We start from the raw sequence: 27,174 nt of genomic DNA, 5'->3' as shown, positions 1-27,174 counted from the left end.
ACGTGTCTGAGAAAGCAAGAAACTCGATGCCCCGCCCGTTGCACACACTCTGCAGTTGGAAAAAATCTCCTTTTTCTGCAGCTTTACGTATCCCAGGCGAGGCCGAGGCTCAGCGCAGAACTACGGCTCCCAGCGCCCTTTGCGACACCGCTCTGCCCTGACGTCATTGGGTTCCCCAAGTCTCTGGATCAGCAACAAACAACAACAGCATAAGCCCCAGCAAAGGGGGCGCCTCCTCGCTGAGGGCTGCTGGGACTTGTAGTCTGGGCTGAGCAATGATGGAGAGGACCTTGGCCACCGGCTTCTTGCTGGGCGAGATTGGTGAGTCGGGGTGGAGAGGGTTCTGCTGCCCGGGGCTGAAGGAGAAGCCCGCGGGAGGGGACGCTGTAAACGTTACCGGGGGGCAGGGAAAGCGGGTGGGGACCTGCTTCTGGGGAATCCAGGGGAGAAGCTGAGAAGCAGGTGCCTCATTCCTTCTCCTTCACCTGTAGCAGCAAGTCATTGTGTACCGGTGGGACTTCGCCTTCTCATGCTGCTAGACCTGAGAGTGGCCTTTCAGGCTGTTGGGGCTGGACAATCTCATCAAGCCTGAAACGTCCAGATGCAACTGTGATGGGGGGGGGGAGAAGGGATATAATAAATATTGCCCTATTTATTTGGTGTATACTGGTTTTTTTGTCAGTACATTAGTGTGTGGGGGTGCATGATCCTAGCCACATAGTTTAGCAGAAAAGGTTCAGACATTTAAAGCGCAATCCCCCCACACCCACAGACAAAGAATCCCAGAAACTGTAGTTTCCCTCCTCACAGTGGCTGAGCTACAATTCCCAGCACTCTTAACAAAGTACAGTTCCCATTATTTTTTTTTGGGGGGGGAGGTTACATGTATAGCATGTATGCTTAGCATTCCCACAGAAATGACTGGGGTCTCAAACTGCAATTCTGTGCAACTTGAGGGAATAAGCCCTAATGGACACAGTGGAGCTTACTTCTGAGTAAACACACATAGGATTGGGTTGTTCAAGTGCTTCACTTGGGCTGGATCGAGGCTTGCATTTCTCCTTCACCCACAGGTGCACCTAATGCTAGCCTGAAGCCGGGAAACTGATCGACTTTCCCTAGCTAACTTTTCCTGTGGCCTCACTTGACCTTCCTGGAGTCAACAGCAAAGCCAGTCACATGGCATGGGTCTGAGAGGGGCCGGTTTAAAGTTTTGTAAGCTGCCATCCTAAACGCACTTACTAGAATCTCTTGAGTAAGCCCCACTGGACAAGGTGGGAGTTCCTTCTAAGTAAACCTGCATAGGGATCCACTGTTAATCATTTACTGATGTTTTGCTTTTGGTATGTGTGCTTAAAAATTAGTTTGCAAGACTATGTTAACCCAAGCCACCTGTCCCAGTGTAAAGCTGTTTATGAATATTTTGGGTCACTGACGTAACAAAAACTGAGTTTTCAGCCTACAGTCCATTTGTATAAGTGCTAAATTATCACTATTTAACAGACAATTCAGTAGCTTATTTACAACTCCATTATTTAATATTTCCCCATGTGCCAACTTCTGCTGTACAAAAGTAATTAAGAAATATCATAAATTATTAGATGCAGCAGAATCCTAGATGTGTCTACTCAGATATAAGTCCTAATGGGTTCAGTGGGGCTTCCTTACGGGTAATAAGAATACTCCTACTTACTTGAGCATTGTGCCGTTGAATTCTGTGGAACTTGAGTGTGTGTTATATGCCTTCAAGTCAGTTACGACTTATGGCAACCCTATGAATCAATGACCACCAATGTCATGAACTACCCTGTTCAGATCTTGTAAGTTCAGGTCTGTGGCTTCCTTTATGGAATCAATCCATCTCTTGTTTGGCCTTCCTCTTTTTCTACTCCCTTCTGTTTTCCCCAGCATTATCGTCTTTTCTAGTGAATCCTGTCTTCTCATGATGTGTCCAAGGTATGAATACCCTCAGTTGCATCATTTTAGCTTCTAGAGGTAGTTCTGGTTTAGTTTGATCTAACACCCAATTACTTGTCTTTTTCGCGGTCCATGATACCTGCAAAGCTCTCCTCCAACACCACATTTCAAATGAGCTGACTGTGGAACTTACGTCTATGTAAACATATGAAATAGTCTGGACTGCCTCATTCTAGTGCATGCACAGGATTGAGGGTTCACACAAGTTCCCTTTTAACTTTGTGGCCCTGCAAAGCTTCACTTGCCAAACGCTGTGGTAGCCTAAGCGCTCACTGTCTCTGAACATAGGAGACATCCAGAGGGGCAGATCAAAAGAGGAAAATCCCACCAAAGATTCTCTGAGGACTAGGGATATCAGCAAAATAATGGGGTCTTCAAAGCGGAATAACTAATAATGTTTATTGCATGCACACTTAATTCAACAACCTGTCTGCTGGATCCTTGCCCCTCGTGGCTCATTATGAGCTGCAAAGAGAGACTGAGCAAAGGGATCAAGGCAATAGTAAATGCATCCTTGGAAGAGGGTGCAATGCCATTAGCCCTCAAGGAGGCAGTTATAAAGCCCATCTTGAAAAAGTCCTCCTTGGATCCCCAAGAGTTGAATAACTTCCGCCCAGTCTCTAATTTACCATTTCTGGGCAAGGTGATTGAGCGAGTGGTGGCCAAACAGTTACAGACACACTTGGATGAAGCAGATTACCTAGATCCATTCCAATCTGGCTTCAGGACTGGACATGGAACTGAAACAGCCTTGGTCACCCTGGTGGATGATATGAGGAGGGCGTTGGATAGGGGAGAATATACCTTCCTCGTCCTCCTGGATCTCTCAGCGGCCTTCGATACTGTCAACCACGGTATCCTTTTAGATCGCCTGGAAGGATTAGGAATAGGGGGTACTGTTTTACGGTGGCTCCACTCCTATCTCTCAGACAGATGCCAACGGGTGGCATTGGGGGATGAGGTTTCAGACCCTTGGCCTCTCAATTGTGGAGTGCCACAGGGTTCTATCCCCTCCCCCATGCTATTCAACATCTATGTAAAGCCGCTGGGGGCCATCATCAGGAGATTTGGGCTGCGGTGCCACCAATATGCGGATGACACTCAGCTCTATCTCTCGTTTAAGTCCTCACCAGAGTTGGCTGTGGATACCATGTCCAAGTGCCTGGAATCCGTAAGTGGATGGATGGGAAGGAATAGGCTGAAACTAAATCCCGACAAGACCGAGGTGTTGCTCGTGGGAGATAGGAGCAGGTTGGGGGATATAGACCTGGTGTTCAATGGGGTAAGATTACCCTTAAAAGACTAGGTCCGCAGCCTCGGGGTCATTCTTGACTCCCAGCTGTCTATGGAGGCTCAGGTCTTGGCAGTGAGCCGGGCAGCTTGGTATCAATTACATCTGATAAGGAGGCTGCAACCCTACCTTCCTGCCCATTTGCTCCCACGGGTGATACATGCCCTGGTCTTCTCCCGCTTAGACTACTGTAATGCGCTCTACGTGGGGTTACCCTTGAAAACGGTCCGGAAATTTCAACTGATACAGAATGCGGCGGCACGTTTGATTAAGAACAGCCGTCGCCGTGATCATATCACTCCGGTGTTAATAGATCTACACTGGCTACCAGTTGTTTACCGGGCCCAATTCAAGGTGTTGGTGTTGACCTTTAAAGCCCTATATGGTTTCGGCCCAGTTTATCTGAAGGAGCGCCTCCAGCATCACCAATTATGCCGCCTAACGAGATCAGCCACACAAGACCTTCTCTCGGTCCCACCAGTTAAGATAGCGAGGCTGGTGCGGACCAGAGAGAGGGCATTTTCGATTGTGGCCCCCATCCTCTGGAATTCCCTTCCTTTTGACCTTCGCCATGCCCCTTCCTTGATAGGTTTCTGCCGGGCCTTAAAGACCTGGCTGTTCAGACCTGGGACTTCTGGGGTGGGTTAGCTTTTAATATGGTAATATGGTATTATTAATTATTGTTGTGGTCCTCATTGGCTTTTATTGTATTTTACTGTGAAATTGTACGTCGCCTAGAGTGGCCGTTGATTCGGCCAGATAGGCGACTCACAAATAAAATTTTATTATTTATTATATTATTATTCTGAGTTACAAAGGTAACATACCTCCTGGTTCTGCTCAGTAAATAGAGTTAAATTCTCAAGATAAAATAATATAATAGACTATGGCAGGGCGTTACACAAAGCCTGTTCAGTTGAACATTTGTTAGAATTAATCAAGTTTTAAAGCATACTGTTATATAATGATACAGTCATATCAGTCCAGAAATCCTGTAAAATCTAAGTATCCAAAACAGGGCGGGGGGATGGCTAATTCCTCACCTACTAAGTTCCGAGGCAAAGCAAGCCTTGACCTTTTCAGCAGCAATTTGTCAAATGAGGAACCATGTCCAGAGGAGTGGCCAATTGAAAAATGAGGGACCAGTCGAAAAGGACTGGTAAATTGAGGTCTTGACACACACAATTTATACGGAAAAAATGAAGGACAAGTGACAGGAAATGACACAGTGCCCTGGGAATTCTCACACTTATTAGTATGGACATACCTAAATTCACAGGGAGATACGTCACTCCAGTGAGCAGGAAAAGCCATATATGGGCTGTCAGCCTATTTATCTTTGTTTATTCACACGCCTGGGCGTTTGGCCAACTTCCCAGAATTGAATGTCAAACTAAAAGGGAGGAAAAGAATGGGCAGAGTGCTCTTTGAACTCCGAGACTTTTTCTTTATCACCTCACACTTAAGTCAAACTCTGATGGGCAAATATATCCCTGATTAATGTTCTATAAGGGCAGCTGGCCCATGACAATTGCATAGGATTGTGCTGTTACTGATCAATCCGAAACATGTTTATTCGGAAGTAAGCACCTGTAGCATTTGCACTGGTAAGCTATAAAAGTCACCTTTGCAACTTTGCTTTCTAAGCTGTGTTAGGGGAAAGTTTAAATGATTTCTAGAGCAGGGAAGGGGAGGCGGGGCAAGGACAGTCAAAAGAGGCTTGGGAAGGCTAGGGAAAGTATTGTTTTGGCTGCAGTAGATGTGATACTTTAAATCGGTGGTAAGGAACCTTGTTCAAGCCAACGGCCACATCCTCTTCTGGGCAACCTTCTGGGGGCTACATGCCAGTGATGGGCGGGCCCAGAGGCAGCAAAAAAAAAAGGCGGAGCAAGAGATGTTGTTTGTTTGATTGCTTGTTTATGAGATTTATATCCTGCACCTTCCTCCAAAGGAGCTCAGGGTGGCACTTTGTTGCTATGCCATAAACTCCCAATGCATTCTCAGTGAAGCCAAGGAGATGGTTGGATGATGTAAATTCATGTGATGTTCCTGCCTTCAAAGGAGATGTAATCATCTGCTGTCACAAGAGCACTGGCAGTGCAGAGGGGAACTGAGAAGGACCAAAATAGGTTTCCTAGAATCTGCATGCCCTTCAGCGCCCACCTGTCCTTGCAATACCTCCTCTGTTGGCTCTTTCAACACCCATCTCCGGGAAATAAAACTGTTTTGCTGCCGTCTGCCTATGTGTGGGTTTGATCTCAGTTTCACCATTGTCCTGGACCCAATCCTGCTTTGCTGTCATGCAAGGACCTGATTCTGCCCTGGATCCACTCTTTACAAATCTCTTTCCCAGGTCTGATTCTGCAAAGAGTCTTGTTGGTCCATCTTTTGATACGCTGTGTTGCAGGGGGGACTCCTAAGGTATCTTGGAGCACCCTTACTTTGGACCTGCACAGAGAAATTCATAGGAACATAGGAAGCGTCCTTACACTGAGTCAGACCATTCTTCAATCTTGCTCAGTATTGTCTGCACTGACTGGCAGCAGCTCTCTAGAATTTCAGGCAGGGGTCTCTCTCAGCTTCACTTGGAGGTGCTGGAGATTGAAGCTGGGACCTTCTGTGTGCAGTCTCCAGCACCTCCAGGTAGAGCTGAGAGAGACATTGCTACAGCCCTTCCCCAACTATCATTTCAGCAATGCTTTTAGGATCCTAGGAATCTGCCTTTGGCTGGAGCCACAGCGCTGTTCCATCTAGCTCCATATTGTCTACACTGGCTGGCAGCTTCTCCCTGGGATTTCAGAGTCTCCCCAAGCCCTACCTGGAGATGTCAGGGATTGAACCTAGGGCCTCCTGAATGCAAAGCAGATGCTGTACTATTGCGTTGCTGCGCTTCAGGATGGGTATAGGGAGACTGGGTTGTTTTTCCAATGTGCTCCCTTTGGTTGTTTCTTCCCTATTCCAAACCACAGAATTGCTCACGTTTTCGATCTTTCCTCCCCAGGAGTTTGGGCAGACAGGACCCCAGTTCACGAAGCAGCCAGGAGCGGGGAGATTCTGCAGCTGCAGGAGCTCATAGAGAATGGAGCCTGCGTCAACCTGGTCACCTACGACTCCATCACGCCACTACACGAGGCCAGCCTGGGTGGCCAGACCCAGTGTGTGAAAATCCTCCTTGCCGCAGGAGCCCAGGTGCGTGGCGCAGGGGAAGAGCAGCACTGATGCAAAGCAACCCTGGTGCCAGCTGTGAGTAGGTGGGCGGGGCTGCTTAAAGCAAAGCTAGCAAGTGGTTCGACGTATGAACTTCAGCTATTGTGATTAAGATCTGAACATGGTGGTTCATGACAGATGCTCTTGGAGATCACTGATTCATAGGGTCGCCATAAGTCGTAACCGACTTGAAGGCACATAACAACAACTATTGTTATTAATAGTGGCTCCCTGTCTGTTGAAGGTGCTCCTGGGCTAAGTCTGCCTGGTGCCTTTGTTGACATCTTTTCGGCAACAGGTAACGACTTATCTTTTGATAGATTAAGATGTTGCTGTTTGCTATTAGTGTGCCGGCAAAGGTTCCTGTTGCGGTTCAGGGGGATGTTGTTGTTTTGCTGGTTTTTGTTTTGCTTTTATGGTATAATATATTTATGTTTTTAACAGTGTTGTAAGTCACTCTGAGACCTTCAGGTAGCAAGCAACTAACAAATCTATTATTATTATTATTATTCCAGTTTGTTAGTCACTTGCTACATAAAGAGTCTCCAAGTGACTTACAGGATTTTAATAACATAAACTCAGAAATAAAGGAAAAGAGCAGCACATTGCAATAAAATACTCTGGTTTCTCTTTATATAAACCTTTTGTTTTTAAATTTTATCTGCTGCTATTTTTTAGCTGTTTCTGTTGTATTTTGTACATCATCTTGAGATATGTGTGTGGAAAATGAATAATAAATAAATAAAAAACATACCAAAAACCCATAGAACAGACCCAGTAAAACAACAACAAAAAACGTTGGCAGCAGAACATATCATCCCGCAACATCATCATAATCCATTAAATACATGGGAGAAGAGATACAGTTTTTACCTGGCACCGAAATGATGTTAATGATGGCACCAGGTGGACCTCACTGGGGAAAGCATTCTTTAAATGGGAAGCTGCTAGAGAGGTTTGTTTGCCCATTGTTGCCCCCCAGACCTCCCTCAGAGGCAGCATGCAAGGAAGGGCCTCAGATTATTTTATTGATTGCTTGATTATGTTTATAACTCCACCTTTCCTCCAAGAAGCCCAAAGTAGAATCCACGGGTTCACCCTGCTGTCAATGTTATCCTCACAACAAGCCTGTGAAGTAGGTTAGGCTGCAATGTCACCCAGTGAGCTTCAGGGTCAAGTAAGGATTTGAACTTGGGTCTCATGGATCCTAGACCAACACTCTAACCACTACATCACAGCGGCTCTCAGATGATGATCTCAGGCTCCAGGCAGGTTCATATGGGGACAGGCAGTCCTGTAGGCATGGAGGCCCTGAACCATGTAAAACTTTAAAGCTTAAAACCAGCACTTTGAATTGGGCCCGGGAGCAAATTGGGAGGCCTCCCTGCCCATGAGAGTTCATGTTGCATAGGGACACAAGTCTAGCTTCAAACCAGGAAGTCATTGATTCAGCTCTATCCTCCGCCACAGGCAAACAAGGTAGCCTTAGCCAGTTGGTTTTCTTTTGCTACTTATCTGCAATATGGGGGTAACAACTGGCCTACCTTACAGGCTGGCTGTAAAGATTACAATAAGATAATCTTTACAACTTGTTGTATAAATGCTCGGTATTATTATGTCCACCTCTCCTATCTACCACTTCCTGCCTCTTGACTCCTCCCCCCCTCATTCTCCTGAAGCACTCCCCTCGTCCAGCTTTCTTTCCTTGGCTCTTGGGGTTGTGTTGTTGTTTATACAACTGCCTTGTTGGTGGTGCCGCCACCGGGGTCTGCCCGGTTGGCATTGATCCATGGCAGGGCCTTTTCAGTGGCAGTACCCTCTTTGTGGAATGCCCTCCCTGGTGAGGTATATCTGTCTTCCTTATTAGTGACTTTCAGGAGAAAGATATTCCTGTTTCCCCAGTTATTTGATGGCTGAAAGACACTGTTCCTGGCAGGTTGGAGACCACTGGTTGAGAGATTGTTTTTTAACTGTTTTTGGAATACATTTTTTTTTTGTCTTATCATTGCTGTATCTGCCACCATGGGGTCCCTTTGAGAGGAAGTGCTCTAAATAAACTAAATAAATAAATAACTTTTATACACCTTCCTTCTTAGGATCGCCTGCCTGCTCCGCTTCTGCTCCTTTCTTAGAGTCAGAGCAGCTCAGCCAATGACAGAGGCCCTTCTGTGTGGCCAGCCACTCACTGACTGGCAGGAAGTTGAGTCAGTCGCTGTCCTGGCTCCCAACCAGAGAAGCAGACTCAAGACTCGAAAACTGGGTTTTGCACAGTTTTTTATTCCAGAGGTTAGCACAGGGATGTAGCATTAAAACATACTGGGCATGGATAAGTATATAGAACACCAGCAGATGTAACTAGGCTATGGAAGCATCAGAAAGTTGTTGCAACAAAGCTTTCACCCCAAGACGCTCCAAATAAGAGAAAGGGGGACGGGCAGTCTACTTGCATGAACTAAATCTAGCATTTTCCAATCTTTGAAGCAAGGCGGAGGCTTCTCCTGGGAAAAAATCCTGGGAAAAGAGGATTATTTCTCAAGTTGCAACCATCTCTTCTCCCATCTGCGTGACCTTGAGGAAACTGTCAACTCTGACTCTGACTCTGTAAGAGGTTCCCCCTCCTTATCCCTCTGCAATTGTCTAGCACATTCATCAATGCCTGGCTGCTGAACGAATATGTCTGGACTAGGTGTCTGATGATGGTAGACTACATTCCTCACTCTCCTCTGCAGGCGAGGGGGTGGCTGCTGAGGCCTTCATCGGCAGAAACACTAACAGGACGACTGGGCTCAGGGCTGACAAGGATTTCAGGAAGCACTTCCTCCATGATCTCACCAGACCCTTCTCCAACATCTGCAACCCCCTCCCCATTCTCCCAATACTGCCAAAGGTTCTCCATGGGGCCCATGACAATCACAGCCTTTGTCACTTCTGTCATCTCCAAGATCACTCATTGAATTACAATAAAGGTTTACAGTGATTTATTCTGATGTCACAGGTGGATGCCCGGAACATCGATGGTAGCACCCCTCTCTGCGATGCCTGTGCCTCTGGTAGCATAGACTGTGTGAAGGTTCTGCTGTCTCATGGAGCCAAAGTCAACCCTCCGCTCTACACAGCGTCTCCCCTTCATGAGGCCTGCATGAATGGTAAGCCGGCAGCTTAGCATGGCTGAAATACACTGTTCCTGGCAACCTGGTCAATGGCACTGGTGGACTAAAACCCAGAGTGGATTCTACTGCCCCACTGACATGGAACCACCATTGGCTTTGGTGGAGTTCAACTGTTTGAGCAAGTGTGCAACACAAATTGTTCTGAGGACCACTTTATTGTAGTTGCCATACTGTCCAGTTATGCAGGTTTTTCCCAGATTCTAGCCATGCTAACATTAGCTGTCCCAGATCCTCAGATTCCATTTAAAAAAAATCAAGTCTCTATTCTCTATAGAACCCCAGATTCAAGGCAAAAAACATAGGCACTATTCTGGCCAATTGTTTTGTGAGAAATTAGCCTATGCTCCCACCCTCTGGTGTTCTTAGCCAATGAGTGAAGTTATAGCTGTGTCCAGGGCCAGTTCTAAAGGGCTGCCAGGTTGGGCACTGGCCCGATGGCCCCTGGAGCTACAGGGAGCCCCTCAGCTGCCCCTCCACTCCCCTTCCGCCCCACACCCCCACCTACCCCCACCTACCCCCACCTACCTTTCTGCTGTCTTTTACCATTGCCCTTAACGAAGATGGCGGCCACGGTTTCCCTAATGTACTGAAGTCCGTGCCACCATCTTAGCTGATGGCGGAGATGTGCGCGTGTAGCATGCACGCGTGCCATCAACAAAGATGGCGGCGGAGGCGTCATCCTGTTAGGGAAACCACAGCTGCCATCTTCGTTAAGGGCAATAGTAAAAGACAAGCAGAAAGGTAGGCATGCGCGCGCACACACATGCCGGGGGCCAGGGCAAGCTGATACCCAAGGGCCCTGGCACTCCTGGAGCTGGCCCTGGCTGCAACTGACATTTAAGGAAGCAACGCTAAACATATAGAGAAAAAAGAAGTTAGAATGTCACACCCATTGTCTGGAGAATGAACTTCCTGGTTCATTTTTAAGGCAGTTGTCTTCCTTGGTGGAGACGTGATCGCCACTCCAGGAAAAGCAGTTCAGGAATATAGGATTTGGGGGCAGTAATGTGTTTACAAAAAAACCAAAAAACAGCAGTGGCAAAGATAGTTCATGATTTTTCTAAATCAGGGCTTAGTTTATAGCCCAAAATACGTGTATTTCCTGAATTTTTATGCATGATAAAAACTGCAGTGCCAATGCAAATGGAATCCATCCTTGTTATGCCCACATTGAAGGTATACTCAATGGATAAGAGTGTGGGCTCCATCAGCGCTGCAAAGTAGCCCATTATTATTATTATTATTATTATTATTATTGCCTGCCCTCACCCAGAGGTCCCGGGTGGGTTACAAGAATTTTAAAATACAATGTTAAAAACAATTAAAAACAGTCAGAATCACAACACAGAGTGATTCCCAAAAATATACACTAGCTTCACTCATCGTCTAACTTCCTTGCAAACAAATCAGAATGACTGCTCAACAAACAGATGGCATTGTCTAATCAACAAATCAGGATTAATGCTCAATAAACAGGTCTTCTAGAAGCAACCTTTTTTTTTTGTAAGAGTTTTTGGTTGGAGATGTGAAAATTTAGACTTCCTGGACCTTTGCTGTATGTCTCCTGCAGCAGGGAGCAGAGGCCCACACCTGAGAAGCCCCCAGTAAGGCCAAATCTTTCAGATGGCTGCTATAAGCTGGGGGTTGCCAACAGGGCTGGCTTTGGGCATGCTGGAGCCCTTGGGCACCAGCCTGCCCTGGGCCCTTGCACTCGCAAGCACGCATGCACACCCCATTTACCTACCTACCGAGCGGGTGGTTGGTGGGGCAGGGGGCAAGCAAGCAGGGGTGGGTGAGCGAGTGGGGGGAGCGAGTAGGGGGCGGGAGGGCCAGTGAGCGTGTAGGCGGGTGGGGGTGGGCAAGTGAGTGACCAAGTAAGCAGGGGGCAGGAGGGTGAGTGGGGGGGGAGCAAGCAAGCAGATGCGGGCAGGCCAGCAGGAGGGAGGGCAGTTCCCTCCCTGCGATCCAATCACGGAAGGGGAGTGCTACTTCCCCACCCTAACAAGGGGCCCTTCAGGAGCCCCTGTGGACTGTGGGGCCCTCAGCCAGGGCCCAACCTGGCCACCCTTTGGCACCGGCCCTGGTTGCCAACACTACATTTCCCCCTTCCTGATTCCAGATTCCATCCCTCCTATCCTGGTTGCTGTCTTTCTCTTCCTTCTGAATCCCACATCACTTCCCCCCTCCCCTCCTTTTAACCTCCAACCCTAAAGTACATTACCTAAAAAAGGACAATAGTTTTATTTTCAGAAAGAGTTAGGAGAAAATTTGCATTTATTTGGTTTACAGCGGTATCAGTATCTGAGGTGGAGATAGAATGCAATCTAAAAGCATTCAGACTAACCCCCACACACACACTTTATAAAAAAGGCACCAAACTACATACAGTAATGAATATAGTAAGGAATTTCCATGCATAAGAAAAGGAAAGGCAAATTATGATCGAAACTAACAGTGCAATCTTATGCATGTTTACTCAGAAGTAAGGCTCATTGTGCTCCATGGGATTTACTCCCAGGAAAGTGGAGATAGGTTTACAGCCTTATACATCTTGCAGTATATAAATGTCTTAATTTTTACTTTGCCTTTGAGGGTTCAAAAAGCATGGACAGAAAACCCAAAGGCTCGTTTGCTTGTTAGTAAAAAAAAAGCTTCAAAAGAAGTGATTTGGAATGGGAAAGAGAGCAGCCAGGGGAGGGAGGAGGGTTGTTTTATCCTTTCTCAATGCAACCTATAATAAAAACCAACACATAATTGGCATAGGGTACAAATTAAGTCACCTAGATTTGAGGGGAACTGATTCACAGTCACCCTACTTGCTTCTGATGGCACGGACTCTATTCCACAACCACTTACGCCGTAATACATCAGTTAGCCTTTAAGGTGCTGCAAGACCTTGCCGAATTAGATAAGCCTTTGCCAGCCTGCTACTCTCAAGCTCTTATTTGAACTACAACACCCATCAGTCCCTGCCCGTGGTCAGGGATTATGGGATGTGTAGTCCACAGGTTGAGAAAGGGTGCTCTAGACCAGGAGCAGGGAACCTGTGGCCCTCCAGATCTTGTTGAACTGGAACTCCCGTCACCCCCTGACAATTGGACATGCTGGCTGGGGCTAATGAGGAGTCCAATAATATTTGGAGGGCCACTGGTCTCCCCCCCACCCCGCGTCCTTGACAATCTAGAAGTTCTCCATTGATTTGCCTTCCTCTGTTCTTTTTCAAAGGCAGCGCTGAGTGTGTACGTCTCCTGGTCGACGTTGGTGCTAACCTGGAAGCCCACGATTGCCACTTTGGGACCCCCTTGCATGTGGCATGTGCTAGAGAGCATCTAGACTGCGTGAAGATACTGCTCAACGCAGGTGTGGGGATTTGGGCAAGCACACATCTCCCCACTGTCTGTACCCCTAATAGGGATGGTGCATAATTCAGTGGCAGAGAACCTGCTTTGCATGCAGAATGCCCCGGTTCAATCCCCAGCATCTCCAGATAGGCCTAGGAGTGTCCCCTGCCCTGAAATTCTGAAGAGCTGCTGCCAGTCAGTGTAGACAGTACTGAGCTAAATGGGCCAATGGTCTGGCTCACTATAAGGTAGCTTCTCGTCCCTGTCTTTGGGCGGCTGGCATGTTTGTAGCGAGAGCTGCGCCACATGTAGTTTTCTCTGCACAATTTTGCCTCATCCAGCCAGGCCTTCGTCACGTACGAGAAGCTGGCTGTCTCAAAGGTGAAGGATGAACCATGTAGGTGTAAATGCACTGCCTTCGAGTCGATTCCGACTTATGGCGACTCTATGAATAGTGTTTTCATGAGGCCGAGAGGCAGCGACTGGCCCAAGGTCACCCAGTGCGCTTCAGGGCTCTGTGGGGATTTGAACCCTCGTCTCCCAAGTTGTAGTCCAACACCTTAACCACTACACCACACTGGCTCTCGATGAGCCATGTACCATATATTAAAAATAGCCTTCTACCTGATTAATTCCTGGGCTTTGGGAGATGAAGGCAAACAGAATGGTCTTCTGTGAAGGATTGAAAATGGAGAGGTACAGGATTTGATGGTCCTAAAAGGGGACAGGCGTTGCGTAGTTCAGGGGCAGCCACTGAGAACATCTGGATGCTGTTCTACGTGTGTTAGCGTGCTGTCAAAGCTTCCCATAGCTGTTATGGGTGCCTGTGTTTTATTTTCATTTCATTTCATTGTGTGTTAATGAATGGTAGATTTCATACTATTTTTTCTTCTGCAATATAGTGCAGGGGTTCCCAAACCGTGGTCCACGGATCACCAGCTGCTTGTACCCTTCATTCAGGTGGCCTGCAGCGTGTCTACTTAAACATTCATAATGATTTTTAATTGCATTTCATTCCTTCATTTATTTCTTCCATTGCGTTTTATTTTATTGTAGATTGAATGCTATGGAATGCTGATTGCAATGGAATAAAATGCAAGGTAAGAAATACGAGCAGGAATAAAAATGCAGTTAAAAATCATGCAGCGTCTAGCGCAGTGCGCTGCCACAGATTGCGCAGAGGGAGCTCCCAGGCACCCTCTCAATACAGTGTGGGCTTCAATAAGCTGACATACACACACCCCTACCTCTCCCGTTCCTGTGAATGACATGCGTGCTGCACACACTTGCCTGCCATCAACCAAGATGGTGGCAGAGGCTTCCCTAAGGGGCTGATGCCCCTGCTGCCATCTTGGTTGATGGCAGGCACGTGTGTGTTCTATGCGACTCTTGGATTCCATCCTTGTATGATCTATACACGCACACGCCAACAGTGTGTGCAGCACACATTGCGTTCACAGGGACAGGAGAGGTAGGTGGGATGCGCTGGTGGGCTTATTAGCCCTGCACCACCTGTATGGGTGAGTTGGGCTACAGTGCCGTGGGCCCGGATCAGGCTAGTGCCCAAGACCCAGTCATGCCTGGTGCTAGCCTTGATAAGTAGTCTAGGGGTGGGGAACTTGTGGCCCTCCAGATGTTGCTGAGCCACAACTCCCATCATCGCTGAACATTGGCCATGAGAGTTGGGAGTCCAACAGTAGTTGGTGGGCCACAACTGTTCCTCCCCCCACCCCCACCCCAGTGTAGTTAGAGGCCAAAAATGTTTCCACGCACCATTCTGTATGACTACAATCTTGGGCTGCGCACACACTGTACATTTAAAGCACATTATTTTCCTGAATGAATCCTGGGAACTGTAGCCTCTTAGGGGTGCTGGGAATTGTAGCTCTGTCATGGATAAATAATGTTTCCATTTACAAAAGATTAGTCACAGAAGAGAGTATGTTCACAGCAAGTATAAATTGTGACCTACGGAGACTGTGTACATTCTTTTCATGTCCTGGGAAGAAAGGATGAATGTAATTTGTGTTAAAAGCCCAGTCTGCTTCTGTGCTGGAATTGCTTTTTAATATGCTTTTAAACTTTTTTTTAAAACAATATGTTTTTTAACCTTTAAAAAAAAAAGTCTTCAAAGCTTTTAAAAAATGTTTCTAAAGTTGTTTTGTTTTAATGTATTTTAATGTGTGTTTTTATGATGTTTTAAAGTGTTTTTAGTGCTTTTGTTTGCGGCCCTGGGCTTCTTTGTAAATAAATAAATAAATAAAAAGCAATCCGCATCATAGGCAAGTTTATAACTTTATATCAGTTGTGAATTTCGCAAAACATGTGGTATATAACATCAAGTTATGTTTGCGGTGAACAGCCCATTAACAAGAAAGACAGCTGCTCAGTTAAAAAAACTCCTTATTAGCCATTGATGCCCATTATTATTATTTGATTTATACCCCGCCCCTCCTCCCAGTAGGAGCCCAGAGCGGCAATCAAAAGCACTTCATAAAAACAGACTTTAAAATATATTAAAAACAAAACATCTTTAAAAACATTTTTTTAAAAGCTTTACATTTCTGTATTCATTTATTTATTTAAAATATTTCTATCCCCCCCTTCTACCCTATAATAGGGCACTCAGGGCGGCTTACAATAAAACCGAGCACGTACATAATAAAATTGTACACAATGAAAATCACAAAAACATTAAAACAAGTTAAAATACATAAAATGCAATTAAAATACATAAAATAATATATATACATATACGCACACATACACACGTATATGCATATATAGGGAATGGTACAGAAGGGACTACTGAGGTAAAAATTAACACAGAAGGCATAAAATCATTCCCTAAGGGGCATTAAACACATCTTTAAAAAAAAAAAAAGCTTTAAAAACATATTAAAAAGCAATTCCAACACAGATGCAGACTGGGATGCCCTTGAGGATTTTGGATACAGTAGGGCCCTGCTTACCGGCATCCCGCTAATGCGGCGGCTTTCCTTCTCTCTTTAAAAGCCGATTTTGCTCCTTTTGTGGCATTTTTGCGCGGTGCGCCCCATTAAAGTCAATGGGGTTCTGCCTTACGGCGATTTCCGCTTTACGGCGGGGGTCCGGAATGGAACCTGCCATATAAGCGGGGCCCTACTGTACTAAGATGTAGTATGCTGTAAATAGTTTTCCCAAGGACTTGAGATTATTGGGACATATTTGAAAAAGACTCGTTGATTGAGGCGGATCCATAACCAGTTGTTCCATCGTGTATTGTCCATTGCCCTGTTTGTATTATGTGTTTATTTCCCTTTTTCAATATGCTTGTGGAGTACATTGTCATGTTCATGTTCATATATGTGGGTCTTTCTGCTGTTTGTGTTTGTCGAATCTCACACACTTCCTATTCAGGCTGTAATCAGACTAAGTTCCCATAGCCCACCCTTCCCCACTTGGTCCTCTCCAGATGTTTTGGATTTCGTACAGAATTTTCCCTTAATTCTCTTATTCTCAATCGCTTGGATTGGATTTTAATGTAGCAAATTTCTACAGCTATTTTGGAAAATGGACTTTAAAAAAAAAATCCACCTCTAAAACATCGATTGTAAGAATGGTAATTTATTTATGTTTCCTTTAAAAATATTAATATTAATGTTAATATACTGATATTTTTTCCAAGCCAAAGAAACACGCAGATCGGTAAAAGCAGCATCTAACGGATAGAGAACGAACTCCAGCTGATGCCTGCCTGTTAGGTTGAAGGAATGCTTTCGAACTGGCACCAGCCAATGGATCCCTTCCCTGGTTTTAGACAACTCCCCCATCAGCCCCAGCCTGTAGTCCAGAGCATCTGGAGGGCACCAAGTTTGGGAAGGCTGCCATAGTGCTTTAAGCAGCCCATCCATCTTTCTTTAGGCAAAGATTTAACTTCTACAGAAAAGCAACAGGTAGCGCTAACTTTCCTCCTAAATTGACCGGGTTCCTTTTTGTTTGTTTGTGCGGTCAGGGGCCAATGTGAATGCAGCCAAACTTCACGAGACTGCCCTCCATCACGCTGCCAAGGTGAAAAACGCAGACCTGGTAGAGATGCTGGTTGAATTTGGGGGAAACATTTATGCCAGGGACAACCGGGGAAAGAAACCTTCCGACTACACCTGGAAGAGCAGCTCAGCAGCCAAATGCTTTGAGTATTACGAAAGTGAGTGACGTCTTGCCACCCTAGAGCTGATAGCTGCAGCCCCTTTCACCACCTCATTCCTCTTGCTTATTGTGCGCTGATGATGATGGGCCTTCCCACGTTCTGTGTCCCATGTTGCTCTTTCTTGAATATATGCAGCTGGCATGTATTTCTCTAGCGCAGGGCTGGGGAACTGGAGGGTGGAGTCAGAGGCAAAAGTGGGTGGAGCAAATTGTGATTATAATATCTCTTGTATTGTCAACTGTATATAAGCAGCTGCCTATATTCCTATATTTCCTAGCTTTTGTATTATTATTATTATTAGGTTGTCTTCTTCCTTTAGACCGCTTACCTTTTGGGGAGCAGGGTCCCAGAAGGCTCCCTGTGTCTCCAGCGTCCTACGAACCAATCAGCATGAAAGGGGAGTGTGTTAGCCACTGAGAAGAGTCTTCTAACATGCTTCCTTGTCCTTTCCTGCTAATTGGAGCCAATCGGAGTGAAAGGAGGTGAGTCAGCCACTGAGAAGACTCTTTTCAGTAGCTAGCACCCTCCCCTTTCATGCTTATGGGTTCCTAGGGATGTCTGTTGTTGTGGGAGAAGGCATTAGCAAGGATTTCGTTTTCAACCCAGCAACGACGACAACGGATGGGAGAGGTTGTGGCTGTGAGTATCATGAAGGAACCCTGCACTTCTGAATTTGCCCAAGCAAGCAAGCAAGAGGTGTTATTACAGTCAAAGGACACATTGCAGACAGCCAAAAGCTCTCCAGGAAGGGTGTCGAGCAGGGCTGGTGAAGGGAGTGGCCTGGAGAGAAGGGGGATATCCTAGGGAGGGCACATTGCCTAAGGAGAGTCTTCAGGGCCGAATAGAGCAGCCTCGAGGGCCGCATTCAGCCCTTGGCTCTGAGGCTCCCCCCCCCCATCAATGTTTGTGGCACTTTTGCAGAATGTCTTGAGCAAGAAAAGGAAACTCTTTACCCAAAGAAGCTTATAATATAAACTTTAGACCTGGAGGAAGGGGCAGGAGAGAGAGAGGCCAGGGATGAGATTTAGGCTGGAGGTTAAGAAGAACTTTCTAGGACCATGCTAAGCAGAGACCTGGAACTACCTTCGCGCCATGTCTTTCTGAGGAGAGTCTGCTGCAGCATGTGCAAGGGCCCAGGTTCAATCCTCCCCACATCTCCAGTTAAAAGGGTCTTAGGTAGGAGACGATGGGACAGATATTTCCCTGCCCAGTACTGGACTCCATGGATCCATGGTTGGACTATGTTTATTATTTAAGGCATTACCCGTTACCATGACAACCTGTTTGGCCTTGAAAGTCTGCTCTCAAGCCAGGCACAGCAGATAAGACTGCTTCTCAAGACACATGCTTGTAACTCATTCAGACCTGATGAAAACATCCTTAGGCAGTACGGCCTAATGCCAACATTATACCCTGCCCATTAGCTGAAAAAGGCACTCAGAGCAGCTTACAAAAATTGGTACTAAGGCGGTGCCAGCCATGAGGCTCACAATCTAAGAAGGGATGACACGCAAGGAAAAAGGAGTGTGAGGGAGGAGGAAAAAGCATGCCCCAGCACAAATTTTTTAAAGTCACAGTTCTTATAACAGTTATATCGTTCTGTCTATGTATATTATGGCTGTCTAGGAGAGCAGCTGGTATAGCACAGTGGGGAGGAGAGCCTGGCTGGGAGTCCACAGTCTCTGAGTTCAAATCCCTGCTCGTGTCTCCTGGATGTCAAGGGCCAGCTAAAGATCCCCCCCACAGGGAGTGGCTCAGGGGTTATGTGCCCTGCCTCTGTGCAGCCGTGGGCAAGCTGCAGAGTCCCAAGGAGCCCAGTTGCCCCCCAGCTGGCAGTTGCGGACAAGGAAGGGGTGGCTTGTGCAGCTGTGGCAAGCTGAGCAGGCCTAGCCAGCCAGGGAGGACTAGCCTCAGAGGGAGGCCATGGGAAACCCCCTCTGAATACCGCTTACCATGAACACCCTATTCACAGGGTAGCCATAAGTCGGGATCGATTCGAAGGCCGTCCATTTCCATTTTCAGGAGAGCAGGCAACTCCTGGCCAACGTCAGCAGCGACGTATAGGGCAGCTTCAGATTATGGGATGGGCCATAGCTCAGTAATCGAGCTATAAATAACACCTATTATATGCCTGGCTACAATTCTTCCCTGACATAACTCAGGCTGCAGGTTCAAGGATGAATATGAGTCCTTGCAAACATCCAATATCTTTCTTGTGCCCCTGCTTTGAGTAGCTTTACACCAACAGCTTTTGTCCGTAGGGAAGTGTTCTGCAATGATTCTTTTGATTTCTTCCTCTTTTCCTTTCCTCTCTTCCCCACCCCATCCGCTCTCCCACCCCAGATATGCCGCTGAGCCTATCCCAGCTCTGCCGACTCAATCTGAGGCACTCCATCGGCCGGCAAGCCCTGGTGAAGATCCCCCAGCTCCACATCCCTCCGAGATTAATCGAATTCCTCTCCTACAAGTGAGCCGCTCAACAACAGCATCAAGTAGATCTCACACTAGGAAGCTTTGGTCACGTTAATCTCAGGCAACTCTCCCAAAAAGAAATGGCTGTGATTTAATGGTTGTAAATACTCTTTATGAGACTTCTGCAGTTTGAAGGTGGACACGTGGGGCGCCTCCATTGACAGCCAGTTCCCATAATCATAGTATGTTTAGAGTTGCTTTTTTGAAGCACGCAAAATGTTGCACGCCCATCAGTCATCCTTGCAACGACACTGTATTATCCAGCTGGGGGTTGGTGGAGGCAGAGAGATCACACTGCTTGCATCACAAGATGGATGTGAGCGTTGAAGCAGCGACTCAATAGTTCTTCCCCTTAGGCCCGTGATGGGGAACCTGTGGCCTTCCAGATATTGTTGAACTCCAGCTCCTATCATACCCCAGCCAGCAGAACCAATGGTCAGGATGGATGAGAGATGGAGTCGAGCAACATCTGGAAGGCCACAGGTTCCCCATCCTTGTCTTAGGCTGCAAACCTAAATACACTTACTAGGGGTTAAGCTCTTACCAGTATCCTGTCACGAGAAGCGCCACAGCTCAGTGGCAGAACACCTGTTTGCATGCATTAGTTTCCCAGGTTCAAGCCCTAACATCTTCAGGTAGGGCTGGAAAGACTCCGGCCACATTCACACTGTACATTTATTCCACTGTTATTCCACTTTAAACAGTCATGGTTTCCCCCAAAGAATTCTGGGAAATGTAGTTTGTGAAGGATACTGAGAGTTGTTAGGGAAGTCATAGTCCCCTTACAGACCTGCAGTTCCCAGACTTCTCTGGGGAAAAGGACTGACTATTAAACCACTTGGGGAATTGTAGCTGTGTGAGGAAAACAGGGGTCTCCTAGCAACTCTCAGCACCCTTCACAAACTACACTTCCCAGGATTCTTTGGGGGAAACCATGACTAAAGTAGAATAATAGTGGAATAAATGTACAGTGTGAATGTGGCCTCCCTGTCTGAAACCCTGGAGACTGGCTCCCCGTCAGTGTAGAGCATCCTTTGCCTAGTTGGTGCCACTGCAGATGTTTTGGACATACAACAGCCCCATACTGGCTGGGGTGATAGAGGTTGTAGTTCAAAAGTCCTAGAGGGTGACAGATTGGCAAAGGCTGGTCTAGACAGTATTGAGCTACAGGTGGACCAATGGTCTGTCTAATATAAGGCGGCGGCTTCCTGTGTGCAACATTCCACTGCAGCACTGGCATTTGCACCTGTACAAACCCGAGCTGGTATCCTGCAGTTCTTTGGCACTGTAGGTCTTGCTTCTTGGCATCCACGGTGTTATTTATTTATTTATTATTTGATTTCCATCCCGCCCTTCCTCCCAGCAGGAGCCCAGGGCGGTTTTGGGTGGGTGTAGCCAGTGGACAGTGGCGCATGCTCTTTGCCGTGTGGATACATAGTCATTTTATTTTGCAACGAGAGCCCAGTCGTCAGAGACAAGCAGCGTATCCTTTGGTGACTACCTCTTCAATGGATGGTGTGAAATGTCCTCTGTCTTCATGTACTGAGGCACGAATAAAACTCAGTTTTTCTTGTATGATGGCTGGAATCTTGGGTTTATTTGCCCTGCGCAATTTTGTCTCATCTGAATCTGTACATATAACCAGGACCTGGAGACTTTTTTTTTTCTTCAGCCTGAGAGCTGCATTCAACCTTCAAGGTAAAAAATCAGCGCAGTTTTGAAAACCAGTGCAGCTCTGAAAGGTTCAGTCCACCATTTTGATTCAAAATGGCATCCATGTGTATCCAAATATAGATAAAAAAACTCCTCCTTGATCTCAAGAACCAATTTGGTTGCGATATCTTAAGAGGTGTTCAGAGAACAAACAACTTTCCAATATATCTACTAGATGGATATAATGACACCAGCCTTCGGTTGAGTTTTATCATTACAGAAGCAGCTAGAATTTTGTCACTTTTCAAGTTTCCCAGTCACATCGACAGCACCTTAGCAGCATCATTTTCAAACTCAGCCAAGGATTATCACCAGAAGGAATGTTTTTAGATTATGTTAATTATTCCCAATATGTTTTATTTTCTTTTTATTACTGCCATGGGCTGCTTTGGGAGGAAGGGAGGGACACCATTTAATCAGCAAATAAAATCTCCAGCCAGGGCTAGGAATGTTCCCTACCTGAAAGCCTGGGCAGTCGCTGCCAGTCAGTATAGACAATACTGAGCTAGATGGACCCAGGTATTGAAAATAAAACAGCCGATATCATAATGCCGTTGTATAAATCTATGGTGCAGCCGCATTTGGAATACTGTGTACAGTTCTGGTCGCCTCATCTCAAAAAGGATATTATAGAGTTGGAAAAGGTTCAGAAGAGGGCAACCAGAATGATCAAGGGGATGGAGCGACTCCCTTACGAGGAAAGGTTGCAGCATTTGGGGCTTTTTAGTTTAGAGAAAAGGCGGGTCAAAGGAGACATGATAGAAGTGTATAAAATTATGCATGGCATTGAGAAAGTGGATAGAGAAAAGTTCTTCTCCCTCTCTCATAATACTAGAACTCGTGGACATTCAAAGAAGCTGAATGTTGGAAGATTCAGGACAGACAAAAGGAAGTACTTCTTTACTCAGCGCATAGTTAAACTATGGAATTTGCTCCCACAAGATGCAGTAATAGCCACCAGCTTGGATGGCTTTAAAAGAAGATTAGACAAATTCATGGAGGACAGGGCTATCAATGGCTACTAGCCATGATAGCTGTGCTCTGCCACCCTAGTCAGGCAGCATGCTTCTGAAAACCAGTTGCCGGAAGCCTCAGGAGGGGAGAGTGTTCTTGCACTCAGGTCCTGCTTGCGGGCTTCCCCCAGGTACCTGGTTGGCCACTGTAAGAACAGGATGCTGGACTAGATGGGCCACTGGCCTGATCCAGCAGGCTCTTCTTATGTTCTTATGTTAACTCAGGGTAAGGCAACTTCCTACATTCACAAACTTGGGCAAGTGGGCAGAGAAGTGACCCCCTCAAAGACAGGCTGTTGAAATGGATATCACTCCCATTGGAGTAAAATGCAAAACTGCTCACAGTAATGTGAAATCGAGACAAAAGCTGAACTGAAACAGCTGCAAGGATTTTGCAGCCTTGTTTCCACACAGGAAGCCAGCCCCCTCCTCACTTCCCAGCAATGTTTAGAGGGGGGGCTGCCTGTTCACCCCTTGGTCAGGGGGACCTGGCTTTCTCATTCGAATCTTCCACACTGCCTCTGGATTTCAGAAACACAAAGAGGATCTCTCTCTCACACACACACACATACATATACACGAGTCTGCTTTTGTCGATTGAGTTTTTTTTTTAGAAAACGTACATCCCATCTTTCCAAGGTTGAAAAAGGCAAAAACATAGCAGCACCCCAGAGTGGCCTGTACAGTTTAAAAACCAATATTTCACAAACGCATATTTAAAAAAGACTACAGCAAATTAAAAGCCAAATAAAATATGGGCACCAGCTGTTTAAAACCCTAAACCAGGAACCTTCTGGGGTCCATACGCAAGGGGTGGGTGGGGCCAAAGGCATCTTACATGCAAGTCTGAGGTTTTCTTTACACATGCGCCCCCACACATCCATGCAACTCTCTCCATCCAGGCAAACAAAAAGGCATGATTGTGCTAAGGGCGCATTCCAGCCAGGCCAAATCACATGAGGTGGGCACAGAAGGACAGTCAGTGACAGATGTGGCCTTAGGAGGGGGCATGACCTAAGGAGAGTCCCAAGGGCCAGAGTGAGAACCCTAGAGGGCCACATTTGTCCCCTGCCTGAGGTTTCCCACGCCTGATGTAGCCTGAGGCAGGCAAGAGGGTTAAGTCCCTAAGGCGCCAGTGTGTTGATGGCAACACAACAAAATTCTGTACTGCAATTGCTCAGATTGCAGAGCAAATAATAGAATAGTGGAAGGGGCCTATAAGGTCATCAAGTCCAACCCCCTGCTCAATGCAGGAAAACTGCAGCTAAACCTGGGACTGCCATTATATAAGGCCACTCAATCAATCTCAATGGATTGCCTTCAAGTCGATTCCGACTTATGGTGACCCTATGAATAGGGTTTTCACGGTAAGCGGTATTCAGAAGGGGTTTACCATTGCTTCCCTCTGAGGCTGACAGGCAGTGACTGGCCCAAGGTCACCCAGTGAGGACCCTGTGTGGGGATTCGAACCCTGGTCTCCAAGGTCATAGTCCAACACTAACCACTACGCCACACTGGCTCTCATAAAAGGCCAGCGCAGCAGGGCCCCTATTGGCTCTCCAAATCACCTGATTCTGCTGGGCTGACAAATCCATTATCATAGCGGCACTATGGAGCAGCACAGGTCAGGCTAGCCGTACCCCCACACACACATGCCCAAACACACACTACACACTGATAAGCTGCCCTGGTGCAAGGTGGCTGGGGCCTATTCCTAGATTCTCAGATTTGAGCCTCCTGGTGTTTTCCATGTGACCTGGAGAGGGGCAGAGAATCAGAATCAGGTAGGGCAATGCAGCAGATCTAGCAGAATCCCAGATACTGAACCAATCTGGGCCGGTTTGGGTCAGCCTGGGATTTGGCCAAGTCACATGGAGGCAGCCCCAGATTGCCCTGGGTTGGATGGGTTCACCCAAAGCGACCTGGGGCTTTCAAAAGGAGGGAGGCGGTCTGGTGGCAAGAGGGGACAGACAAGAAGCGCAGGCAGCCTGTGTCCACCTCCTCCTCTCCCTCCCACCAACCGCATGCTCAATTAGGGCTTTAAACCCTAATTAAACATTCTGTTTGGGCCTCAGATTGGGGTCGGTTTGGGCCTGGATCATCCCAGGTTGCACTGGGGCTCACCCCAGAGTGGTGGACCAGGCCCTGGATTGGATCACAGGGGGCATGGACAGCCCTGGAATCAGGCACTTTGGGCCCAGGTTGCCTAGGGCCTTGTGACTTGGCCCGAGGACCTTGAACCTGGCCCGGTGACAAATTGGCATGCAGTGCAGCTCTTTCAGCCAACTTGTTGCCAGCCATGAGGCAGGGTGGCAGGCAGATCCATCCCAGAATGCTCCCTGAAGAAGAACACCTCTTCCCTTTGTTCTCCGACATGAAGGGAAGGTGCCATCAATTTAGATCCCCGGCTTCAGGCGCCCAAACGTCTCAAGGCGTCCCTGCCTACTTCGAAGCGCTCCCTTAATCGTTTCCACGCCGTCCCGTTCACCTTGCCCTGTAGATTGCCCTCTTCCTGCAGGCAAACAGGAATCGCCCCATTCCTCCTCTCCCCTTAACCAGTTTCATCTGGGAACACCGCTCTTTGTTTAGTTTGGATGCCGTCAGGAGTCGGGACAAAAGGGCTGAGCCCGGGAGAGCTGCGGCCTGACATCCCCCCCCCCCTATAACCCAACCTCTTTGCTTTGCCTTACAGTAACGGAGCTGTTTGCGTGCCAAAGTTTTCCTTTTTGTCTTTTTTTGCAGGGTTTGGAGGGGGTGGGTGGTAATGGACTCTTCAGCCTCTTGGCTGGGTCCTCCTTCGTAGCTCCTGAATCTCCTTAAATGTTAACACATGAACACACTCCACCCCGCCCAAACATCTTGCATTTCAAGCTTTCCTTCTGGCTTGGGGTGAAAGGGGAGAAGCGCAAGATCACCATTTCGAAGGAGAGGGACCCTGTGCCAGAGGCACATCCGCACTACACGCTGCAAGCTGGCCCTGTGTGTCACGGACAGACCCACAGCCGGGTCCCTGGTTTATTGACCGTCTGGCTCAAGATGCGTCTGTACGTCAATGCAGTCAATACAGTCTGTGTTGGAATTGCTTTTTAATATTTTCTTGACCCTTATTTTTAAAATGTTTTTAAACTTAGATGTTTTGAAAGCTTTTTTTAAGTAACGTTTTTGAAGATGTTCTAATGTGTTTTAAAGTTTGTTTTCATGATGTTTTAATGTTTTTGGTTTGCCACCCTGGGCTCCTGCTGGGAGGAAGGGTGGGATATAATAATAATAATAATAATAATAATAATAATAATAATAATAAATGCCTACAAGGGGGGAGCCAATGTGGTGGTCTCCAGACTGCTTGCAATGGCTGCCTGTATGTTTCCGAGCTCGATTCAAGGTGCTGGTTTTAACCTATAAAGCCTTACACGGCTTGGGACCACAATACCTGATGGAACGCCTCTCCCGACACAAACCCACCCATACATTACGCTCAACATCAAAGGGTCTCCTCCAGATGCCTACTCTGAGGGAAGCTCAGAGGATGGCAACAAGGGAGAGGGCCTTCTCAGTGGTGGCCCCCAAATTATGGAATGATATTTCTGACGAGGTGCGCCTGGCACCAACACTGTTATCTTTTTGGCGCCAGGTCAAGACTTTCCTCTTCTCCCAGGCATTTTAGCATGTGTTTTTAAATTTGTATATTTGTACTTAATGTTTTAATTGTTGTAAACCGCTCAGAGAGCTTCGGCTATGGGGCGGTATACAAATGTAATAAATAAATGTGGTTGGATTACAGCTCCCATGATCCCTGGCCCTTGGCCATGCTGGTAGGGACTGATGGAGAGTCCAGTTTCCACAGGAGGGCTGGGGACGTCCCCTGTCCTGCAACCGTGGAGACCTGCTCCCAGAACGCAGAGACCTTCCTTATCCTGAGTCACACCATTGGCCCATCCAGCTCAGTATTACTTTCACTGACTGGCAGCAGCTCTGCAGGGTTTCAGGCAGGGATGCCATTGGGGGATTGAACCTGGGGCCTTCTACATGCAAGGCAGGTACTCTGCCACTGAGCTACGGCCCTTTCCCAAGTCAGTGTTGACAATACAGAGCTAAGATAGACGCTTGGTCTGACTCGGTATCATGACCTTTCCTCGTTGACTTGGCTTACCAATGCCAAGATGTCTGTGTAGTCAACAACTGCTTTGCAAATTGCCACTGTTAACTAAGGTGCCCCATAGCTCAAGAGCTGCTGGAGACTGAGAGTGGGGGATACTTCCAGACTGCCGCTGTCTTCAGAAGACATTCAGTCACATGCCAGTGAATTCAGATTGCACAGTCATACTTGGTTGGGCGGTCTTGCACAACAGACCCACTTCCCAAGAAGACTGCACTTTATGCGATAAGGAAGCGATGGGGGAAATGCAGTCAAAAGTGTGGGATAACACAGCCTCCCTGCAAACAAATCAGAAAGAATGCTTAATACACAGAAAATCTGTAAATGCCCTGGGAGACCTGTATTTTTTCAAAATGTTATTTCCTTTGGAGAAGAAAACGGTACAAGCCTGTTAACGCTGAAAGGCTGGGAATCTCCCACAGCACCTTCCTTCTGAACGCAGGTTTGCAGCTGGTGCCTTGCCCTTATCTGTCTGCATCAACCTGAAATACAGAAAGTCTCAAGCAGACGGAGCCATCTCAGCAGTTTCCTAGCCGCAGGGCTCAACGCTCTCAATCAAATGGCATCCCTCTCTGGTTTTCCCACATGTATATGTAATAGAACAGAGAGGCCACAGAGGCTGGGTTGGCGGTCTCTGTCACTGAA

The 27,174-nt window shown here is 47.1% G+C and overlaps 1 protein-coding gene across 2 annotated transcripts; it reads left to right on the top strand.

The window, feature by feature from the left end:
- Positions 1 to 21,222, top strand: ASB13 (ankyrin repeat and SOCS box containing 13). 2 transcript variants are annotated; one of them, XM_061582656.1, is made up of 6 exons: positions 1 to 321; positions 6,270 to 6,457; positions 9,471 to 9,621; positions 12,871 to 13,005; positions 16,981 to 17,172; positions 19,519 to 21,222. In XM_061582656.1, the coding sequence occupies exons 1-6, from the start codon at positions 276 to 278 to the stop codon at positions 19,644 to 19,646; spliced, it is 840 nt and encodes a 279-aa protein (XP_061438640.1). In that variant the 5' UTR covers positions 1 to 275; the 3' UTR covers positions 19,647 to 21,222. The 2 variants fall into 2 exon arrangements, with proteins under 2 accessions (XP_061438640.1, XP_061438641.1); XM_061582657.1 differs by lacking the exon at positions 12,871 to 13,005.
- The last annotated feature ends 5,952 nt before the right edge of the window (positions 21,223 to 27,174 follow it).

This window comes from Rhineura floridana, chromosome 8 (assembly GCF_030035675.1).
Source record: "Rhineura floridana isolate rRhiFlo1 chromosome 8, rRhiFlo1.hap2, whole genome shotgun sequence".
NCBI lineage: Eukaryota > Metazoa > Chordata > Lepidosauria > Squamata > Rhineuridae > Rhineura > Rhineura floridana.
Note: the sequence above shows the minus strand (reverse complement) of the source record. Positions and strands in the feature narration are given on the sequence as shown.